The 9,917-nt window shown below is 40.1% G+C and overlaps 1 protein-coding gene across 1 annotated transcript; it reads left to right on the top strand.

The window, feature by feature from the left end:
• The first annotated feature begins 1,451 nt into the window (after positions 1-1,451).
• Positions 1,452-7,832, top strand: LOC145313925 (uncharacterized). Its single transcript, XM_080153579.1, has 2 exons — positions 1,452-1,598; positions 1,900-7,832. The coding sequence occupies exon 2, from the start codon at positions 2,178-2,180 to the stop codon at positions 7,791-7,793; it is 5,616 nt and encodes a 1,871-aa protein (XP_080009705.1). The 5' UTR covers positions 1,452-1,598; positions 1,900-2,177; the 3' UTR covers positions 7,794-7,832.
• The last annotated feature ends 2,085 nt before the right edge of the window (positions 7,833-9,917 follow it).

Genomic DNA, 9,917 nt, shown 5'->3' with positions numbered 1-9,917 from the left:
TAAAAAAAATTTAATGCCTAGAGAATGGCTTGGAAGATGAATTCAGGTGTTCTGCATATCTCAACTTAAACACATAAGGCCAAAGATATAATATCCCAAAAATCTTTTGTCAAAGTCTACTCTACACCTAGCGCTGGCGATTTCTATTTTCACAGGTATAAAATGCATGATTTTAGAAAACTGACTGGCGCTAGGTGTAGAGTAGACTTTGACAAAAGATTTTTGGGATAATATATCTTTGTCCTTATGTGTTTAAATTGAAATATGCAGAAGAGCTTAAAACCTTCACATTGCTGAGATATTGTTAAAACCGCCGTGCTACCGTTATCTGTTGATATTTTACATGCCTGGCGCTAGGTCGCCAGTAGAGATAGAGAGCTGAAATTTTGTACATGTATTTCTAGGCTCCTAAAGTAACTTTTTAGGTTAGCAGAAGACTAAAATTCGAAAAAGTGTATTTTCATGAAAAGATCTACTGTCGATATTATGTCAGCCACGGCCACTTTTTATTAAAGCCATATAGTTGACCTTGACCCTTGAAATTGTACATCAATAAAATGCCAAAAATAAATGAAAAACTATATTATCCTTCTCCTATTGGAAGATATTTTTTGATCTCAGTAAATTTCTCTTTAAGACTCTAAAAACACACATACTGCTTATAGGAAGAAGCATTGCTGTAAAGGTGAACCATATCGGTTCTGCTGTTAGCAAAATCCTTTACTACGGACAAAAAAGGTTACTACTTTATATAATAAGATACATTGTTAATATATTCACACTAAATATAAACTACGAATGAAGCTTCCCTGTAAAGCATAACAATTCGTCATTTATGGCAAGCGGATAATTTCATGATCATTTTGATGAAAGTAACTCTTGCAATTCTTAATTTTACAAAACTTTCGCTTTTTATGCAGAAATATCATGGCTCCGCAGCCCTGGAAATGGTTAACTAACTATGCATCGTAAACTTTCTTGTCTCGCGACACAATACAGGAACAAGGGATAGATATTCAGCCATTTTATTTGATTAATTATTTAAGGTTAGTGTACAATTAATTGCAGACTAGACGTTTATGGGATTTTCAGGGCAAATTCAAGGGTCATTTATTTCTTTATTTGAATAAATGTATAAGTATTATGATGTATAATTCATACAACTATCTCGCCCAAGTGGAGGAGACTTTGTTCGTCGGCTAGCAAATTGCTTTCTGATCTTTCTGCTTTGTTTATATTGAGGACTCTTTTAGCTGATTTAAAATACCCAATTCAACATCGGGACAGGGTCCCTGATCTGTGCAGAGTTACATATAGTTGTCTTAACCTCTTTTCGAGGAAGCTTTGTGTTTATCAAGTTCGAAATTAAATTCCTTATCATTAAACCAAAATCAAAGCGCAAATGTCGTCTTTTAGGGCTTTCCTTTCATAATGTGGCGCGGCATAGAGTGTTTGTTTATTTTGAAGCGCACGTTCTTTACTTTTGAATGAGATATGAGAGTGTGAAGATTGCGGAGAACAAAATTGGGCCTATCATTGGTCTCATTGAGTGTGAACTACCCTAGTATATCAGGGATTTGAAACCATAAGAGCTTCAGGTAGAATTTGTTAATTTGATTAAGAAGTATGGTGTATAGGACGATTATATGTAGTTTTAAAAAAAGGCTTTAGCCAGCTAAACATGAAACTTAATTATGTTTAATATATGTTTTAGTAATTTTTATGTGCCTTATTGTTGCATTTAACAATGATTTATTAAACCAAATAATTTTCCTTTAAAGCCAAAGTTTCCAAAGATTCTTTAACCATAAGAAAAGAAAAAGATTTTTTTTAGTGCTCAAAGTTTTAAGATAACGAATAATATTTTATTCTGTTTATTAATTGATCTTGTAATTTCAGGTCTTTTGAAATAATTTCATCAATAAATCTATATTCAAACCTGCTGTTGAAACTTGATGGTTCCTGGTATTGGGGGTTTTGTATGTTCGCCAACTGATCTCGTGAACTTCCCGCTAATTCGGAAGTCCAAGCTCAACCAAAGTGTCATGGTTGAGACAATTTCAAAATATCTGATGAATAGGCGTTAGCATTCATCAAGAGATCAATAGCATCTAGTGAATTATTGATGCAATAAACTGTGACAATTTTTCTGTGAAATAAGTACCTAGTGAATCAATATGCCACTAACCAAAAAGCAGAAAATTGAGCGAGCAATCGCTATTGGCAGTGAAAGGCTAGAAGTTTTTGATGAACAGTTAAAATTGTTTTATGACAATCTAAAAGCCTGCCAAAGTTTTAGTTCATGTGAAAATGTGAATGTAAAATCAATTCGTGACATTTTTAGTGAGGTCAAGGACCAATCTGACCTAATAAAAAGTCTAAAACCTGCCGTGGAGACTAGTGAGCTGCGCGAGTTTAAGCGTGATTTGGATGAAGCTAGTGAGCAAAAAACTGTTGCAGATAAAGTTTATGCGTCGTTGGAGCAGTGTACAAAAATTCTGTACTGGCTTGACAATGATTCAGATGACGCGAGGTCAAGCACTGTCGCCAGGAACCTCGACGTCATTGAGAAGGTGAAGATGGACATGGGAGTGCTTAAAATTTCCGTGGAGTTGCGCCAAGAAGTACGTGATATGTACCGAAGGCTTAGAGAGATGGAACGTCGTTCATCTAACCTGGATGAGAGTGGGACACCTGCCATGCTCTCCAGAAGTATGTCTACTGTGGATATTCGGAGTTCCAACCCGCAGTATGGGCGCTGGGACAACAGTTTGTTGCCGTCGTTCGACGGTACTGACACGGATTACCCAAACTTTAAACAGGTCTTTAAGGATCTATGCTCTGGTTATGGATTTGCTGACCAGAGGTTAAGTCTGATGTTGTGTATGGAGAAGGTGATAACCAACCCGGAACTACGCAAGCAAGTGTCAGCGATTAGAGATCACAATGAACAATGGGCGTTTCTTGACCAGATGTTTTTATCAAACACTCGCCGGTTCATGAGGATTTTAACTAAGTTGAACAAGATGAAACCTGTGGATAAACCTGTGGACGTGGTTAGCGCAATTGCTACCTTCAAGAGCATGATGCAGGAGGTAGAAGCCATCGTTGGTTCTGCAGCTAAGGATTACAACCACCTAACTCTCATTCATATTTTTAAAGACAAGTGCCCTGAAAATTTGAGGGACAAAATTATGATGGAGCTTGGTAGCATGAACCAACCAAACATCCCGAAGATTGTTGAACTGCTGGAGAGGACAAGAGGTGCCATGTTGGCCGGTGATATGTCCTATGATAGTGGCGCCGGCAAGAGAAATCGTGATAGAGCTGCCGCCGCGCAAGTATCTGGCCGCAGCGACGATAAGAATGGAAAGGCTGGAAAGGGCAAGGCTTCCAAGTGGAACAGTGCATGTCCTGTGGAGAGCTGCAAGGAGAAACACCCGATTTTCCGTTGCCTCACGTTTAAGAAGATGGATGTGGTTGACCGGAAGAAAGTTGTCCAGCAGAAGAAGTTATGTGAACTCTGCTTGTGTGACGGCCATACTGCTGACAAGTGTAATAAGTCTGATAAGCTTGGTGTTTGTGGTACCAATAATTGCGACAGATACCATTCCAGGTTACTCCATGAGGCTAGTGCTGGTGTGAATACAGTTTACAAGTCAAGTTCTGCACCCAGCCCCTGTACCTTCTTACTTCAGTTAGTTCCTGTTGTAGCACCTGGCGGCGGCACCTGCCACGCCACGGTAATGTTTGACTCCGGGGCAAATTTGCCACTTGTGTCTGAGAAGTTATCCAACAAGTTGAAGCTGAAATCTACTGGCAGATATACAACTATTTCTGTAGCTGATGGCAGTGAGTCTTCCTGCCGCAATGTTGTGTTTTATCTGAAGGATAGGGACGGCAATCTGAGGGAGTTTGAGGCAGCTGTCATGCCTACCCTCGGCGGGGCCAACGAGATGCGCTCGGTCCACCCCGAAACTGCCGCCGAGATATTTAAAATGCCGCCAGAAAGGTTTACATATATTAGTGGAGGCTTAGATATCATCGTTGGAAATACACATCCTGACGTGTTTCCTTCAACCTACCAGAAAGTGGGCCAGTCTATGTTGTGGCGAACCATTTTTGGTAGTGGTTTTATCTGTACGAGTGCTGATGGTGGAGCTGGAGATCAAAAGTCGGCTTATAAGGCTGTCAGTGTCAGTGGAGGCACTTTGCCAGACTTTCTGACGTCTGAATCGTTTGGCATACAGCCGCAGGCACTTTGTCCAGGATGTACTGCTTGTCAAGAGTGCAAGGCTATGGCCGACGGCACTACCTGGGACCAGCGTGAGAGGCAGAGGATAATTGAGGCAGGTTTAACCCTAGACTTGCAGTCCAACAAGTGGACAGGTCAATATGCTTATATTGAAGATCCTCACACTTTACCCTACAATGAAAGTTTAGCCCGCAAAATTGCTGAAAAGGATCGTGCCAGGATGGTCAAGGAAGGTACCTATGGAATGTATGTGGAGGTATTCAACGACGCCATAAGAAGAGGCGTTTTCCAAAAAGCCACGCCTGAAGAGTTGCAGTATGAAGGACCTAAGTCTTGTTCATCAATAGTGGTTGCTTTCAAGGAGGATTCAAGTTCCACACCCATGCGATTGTGTGCCAATAGTTCTCTGACGTTCAAGGGTACCAGTTTTAATAACATAATGCTGGGAGGCCCGCCGCCAATGCAGAAGATATTTTATCATTTGATGCTTTTCCGCGGTTACAAGGTTGGTATAACCGCGGATATCTCCAAGTTTTATAACTCCATCCTGGCCACAGAGTTCGACAGCCAGATGAAGAGAGTTTTATTTTCCCCGACGCCAGATGGTCCACTTGAAATTTACCTGACCAAAGTTGTAAATTTCGGCGAGTTAGCTGCGGGAAATTTGGCAGTTACAGCCCTGAAGTTGACGTCCCGCCTGTTCGGCGGAAAGAGTGAAGCAGAGGTCAAGGAGATGTATGGAGAGGGACAAATAAATGGTAGTGAAATTGTTGCCAAACCTGAATTATGGAAGGAGCCACAAATACCTACCTACCCTGATGAGGAATTCAAGTTACCTCAGATTCCAGTTGCAGTCAAGCTTGAGAAGCACAGCTTCATAGATGACGTTATTTCGGGAGCAGGATCGAAGCCAGAAGCCAAGGAGATGATGAAAGAGGCCGACAGGATTATCGGTAAAGGTAGTTTTTCCTTCAAACAAGTCATTTATTCTGGAGATGATTGCCAGCATACCAAGGTTCTCGGGCTGATATGGAAGCCAGCCACCGATGTGTTGTCCATCGCCACAAGAGTCAACCAAGATGGTAAAGTCAAGGGAAGGAAGGTGAAAGAGGATGCTGATTTGTACAACCTCCAGGACGCCTTGGACGAGAATCTGACAAAGAAGATGGTCCATAGGTTCGCCGCCCAAACCTTCGACCCGATCGGGCTTTGCAGCCCTATTCTGTTGAGAATTAAACTTGTCCTGCGGAAAACTTGTTTGCTGAATTTGGGCTGGCAAGATTTCATTCCAAAAAGTCTACGGGATGAACTTGTTCAGTCGCTGGAGGACAGAGCTGAGGTCGCTAAATTGGAGTTTGACCGTTGTGTGGTCCCGGATGAACCAACTGGCCTTCCATCCTTGATGATGTTTTCGGATGGGTCATCAGAGGCTTATGCATCTAATGCATATTTGAGGTGGCCAACTAGACAAGGTTTTGAAACGTTTCTGCTAGCCACCAAGTCAAGAGTTGCGCCGGTCAAGTGTGAGTCAATTCCACGCCTTGAGTTGATGGGGTGCCAGATGTCCACAAGGTTGGCAAAGTCCGTCAGAGATGCCCTGCCTTTTGATGTTATCAGAGTGATGTATTTTACTGATTCATCGTGTGTTTTATCACAAATAGTTTCCAACAGTGCTATGTTGAACACATTTAATTCTCATCGTATTGGAGAAATTCAATCTGCGACCAACAAGGATGACTGGAGGTGGGTCCCGGGGACGCAAAACGTTGCAGATTTGGGCACCAGAAGCACCTGCAAAGTATCAGATTTGGGACCAGGTTCCAGGTACAGATTGGGCCCAGAATGGTTGCGCCAGGATGAAAGTGCGTGGCCGGTGAAAACTGCCGAAGAAGTCAAGCAAGTTTTACCCCCAGAGGAGTTGAATACCAAAATGGTTAAGTTATGTTCAATGAAAGTTGCCGGAGAAGCCGCTGAAGATGTCTTTAGGTTTAAGCACAGGAGATCATTTGGACAGGCCAAACGTATTATGGCAGCTGTCCTGCAAGTTGCGAACACCTGGTTGAAGAAGCTAAAGAGCAGACAAGAAGGTAAGGCTACAGCCGCTGGTAGTCATGTAGCAGCCGCAGATGCTGTGTACAAGCCGTCTTTGTACAATTTTATGGCGGCGGCGGAACTTTTCATTGTGTCACGAAGCCAAGAGGATGAGTGGATAAATGATGCTAAAGGCAATTATGCGTCATTAAATCCATTAGTGCATGAAGTATCATTGACCTGGCCTGTCGTTGGTCCCGGTGGAAATTATGTGACCAGGGAGATGAGGATTCTTAAAATGGTTGGTCGAGGACAGCCAGTCATTGACGCCATTACTGGCGGCCGTAAAATGATATTTGAAGACATGCCAGGTTTAATAATTTTGGAGCCTGGTAATTGGTTAGCTGCTGTTTTTATGAGAGAAGCACATGTTGAGCTTCACTCTGGTGTCCGTGGAACTTTAGCTGAGAGCCGCCGTTGGTGCTGGATTGTGAAGGCAAGGAGGTTGGCCATCATGGAAGTGAAGAAATGTTGGCCCTGCAGTGTTGAGAGGGCTAAGGAATGTCGTGCTACCATGAAGGAGGTGTTACCTGACAAGTTGGTCCCGAGCAGGCCTTTTGAAGCTGTGCAAGTCGACCTGATGGGTCCGCTGGTTACGAGGAGAGCTGCCGCCAAAACGAGGAGTCAGACAGCAACGAAGAAGGTGTGGGTGTTCGTGGTGGTCTGCAGATTCTCAGGGGCGTTGTGGTTAGATGCCTTGGAAAAGTATGATACCAGCAGTATCCTGTTGTCCCTGCGCAAGTTGGAAGCTGTTCATTGTTTGCCGAAGATCATAGTAAGCGACATGGGCACACAATTATCCGGTGCTCGCAAGGTTTTAGAGCAGAGGTTGGGCAGCCAGGTAGAGTTTTCTTGGTCTCAGATCCCGGCCCGAGCCCACCATTATATTGGGCAGGCTGAGAAAATGGTGGGATTAACCAAGAGATTGCTGTCCAAGAAGTTGGTGAATAGTTCTGTTAATTTCAACGAGCTCCTGGTGCTGTTGGCGGAGGTCAGTAAAATTATGAATAGCAGACCACTGACGATTGAAGCTGCGAACGACGTGGAGAATTGGCGGCTAATTACCCCTGGCCAGCTGCTGGGAAATGTTGACCGCCAGCCGTTGTGCAATGTGGCGATGAAACCGGAGGACCAAATTTCCTCCAGGTTGAAGTTGTTGGAAGATTTATCTGCCCAGTTTTGGACTGCCTACCGCCAGGAGATCCTACCGAAGATATTACGGATGTCCAAGTGGAAGGATGAGATGGCAGAGCCACTAGCTGATGGAGATGTAGTTCTGGTTACGAGTACCAATCCGCTGATGAGATGTTTGAGGATGGGCCGAGTGACGAGGATTGAGGATGGAAGAAAGACGGCAAGAGTCTTGTTCAGACTGACAGATAAATCTCCCCTAGAAGAACATGCTGTATCAGTCAGGCAGTTGTTAAAAATTATGATTAATAATTGATTCTTATTTTATGGAAATTGAGATTTTTTTTAGTAAAAAGCCACATTTTTCATATGCCTATTTTTATGCCTAAAATAAGAATCAAATGAAATGCGATTAAATATTCTTCTATTTCATATGCTCAAATTTAATTTTATTGAGTTTAATTTCTTTTCAAAAGTACAATTCATTTTAAAACTTACCTGAAAAGTTTAACAAAAAGGAATAAATGTGTCGAGGTTGCGTGATTCGATATTTATTCTATGAAAAAAAATCAAGTATTTTAGCAGATTTTTTTAAAATTATATATGAATTTCAATCAAGTAAAACATTTTTATTCAGATCAAGGAATGATTGAAAATTCATATTTAAAGTTTTTTTTTTACAAAGAAAAATTGGTATTTTTTTCATAATTTCAATGAAAATTCTAACGAAGATATTAATATTTTGCTATTCTTTAAGTATTAAAAAGTTTTATTGTTGATTAAGATATTACAGTTCTTATTCATTAGGTTTGAAAAACTTTCTGCCCAAGGATTTTGAAAAATTTTTTCTTACTACTCTTTTTGATGCTTAACAAATTTAGTTTTAAGTACCTATAAATCTTAATTTTCTTGTCTAAGATTTATTTCGTTTTATTTTTACATTATTTGTTTACATTTACATTTCAACCTGATTTCGTAGGTACTTATTGATTTATTAATAATGATTTATTGCCTATTGATTATGAAATGATTATTAATTAGTATAGTTGTTATATTTACAACATCATGATTAATAGGATTATCTATTTAGGATTGTGTATGTGATCTTGTGATTGTCATGTGCACGGAATGTTGTATGGTACAAACCAATCCCCATCCTTCTATCCTAAAATGTGAGGTATTATGAGTCCTAGTGAGGAGTATAATATTGTGTATGCATTTCACGGGGTTTCATTTAGTTAGGAGCAAAATTGTCACGTTTTCGGGATGTGGCCATTCTCATGTGATTATGGTGAGTTGAGTTTAGTGAGAAATGTTGCTAGTGCTCAGCGCGAAAAAAACCTTGAATCTCGTTAAGGAAGTTAATTTGACTTTCAAACGGGGGGTGTGTCTTAACCTCTTTTCGAGGAAGCTTTGTGTTTATCAAGTTCGAAATTAAATTCCTTATCATTAAACCAAAATCAAAGCGCAAATGTCGTCTTTTAGGGCTTTCCTTTCATAATGTGGCGCGGCATAGAGTGTTTGTTTATTTTGAAGCGCACGTTCTTTACTTTTGAATGAGATATGAGAGTGTGAAGATTGCGGAGAACAAAATTGGGCCTATCATTGGTCTCATTGAGTGTGAACTACCCTAGTATATCAGGGATTTGAAACCATAAGAGCTTCAGGTAGAATTTGTTAATTTGATTAAGAAGTATGGTGTATAGGACGATTATATGTAGTTTTAAAAAAAGGCTTTAGCCAGCTAAACATGAAACTTAATTATGTTTAATATATGTTTTAGTAATTTTTATGTGCCTTATTGTTGCATTTAACAATGATTTATTAAACCAAATAATTTTCCTTTAAAGCCAAAGTTTCCAAAGATTCTTTAACCATAAGAAAAGAAAAAGATTTTTTTTAGTGCTCAAAGTTTTAAGATAACGAATAATATTTTATTCTGTTTATTAATTGATCTTGTAATTTCAGGTCTTTTGAAATAATTTCATCAATAAATCTATATTCAAACCTGCTGTTGAAACTTGATGGTTCCTGGTATTGGGGGTTTTGTATGTTCGCCAACTGATCTCGTGAACTTCCCGCTAATTCGGAAGTCCAAGCTCAACCAAAGTGTCATGGTTGAGACAATAGTTCATGTCTGCTCTTTTTTTACTTTAGCTTTATGAGTTTTCTCGAGTTTTACAATATCTAAAAAAATGTCTATACTAAAATGAACAAAACAAAGAGATTTTAAATTCCAAATATTAGAATTTTTAGAAGTAGTATATTATTGGATATTTATGCTTTTTAAACTTGTGAACATTCTCGGTCTATTGGGCCACTTTAAAATCAAATAAGTAACACAGACTAATATAACATGATTCTATATGGTTCATATATATCTCTATCCGTGCAACAATGCAGTTATATAACCAGGGATAAAGGTATACTGAAGTCACAT

The sequence above is a fragment of the Acartia tonsa genome, chromosome 3 (assembly GCF_053477335.1).
Source record: "Acartia tonsa isolate MP-2025a chromosome 3, ASM5347733v1, whole genome shotgun sequence".
Taxonomy (NCBI): domain Eukaryota; kingdom Metazoa; phylum Arthropoda; class Copepoda; order Calanoida; family Acartiidae; genus Acartia; species Acartia tonsa.
This window is presented reverse-complemented; position numbering and strand designations above follow the sequence as displayed.

Bases quoted from the DNA above. Each gene is read 5' to 3' on its own strand.
- LOC145313925 (XM_080153579.1), top strand. From the start codon at position 2,178: ATGCCACTAACCAAAAAGCAGAAAATTGAGCGAGCAATCGCTATTGGC.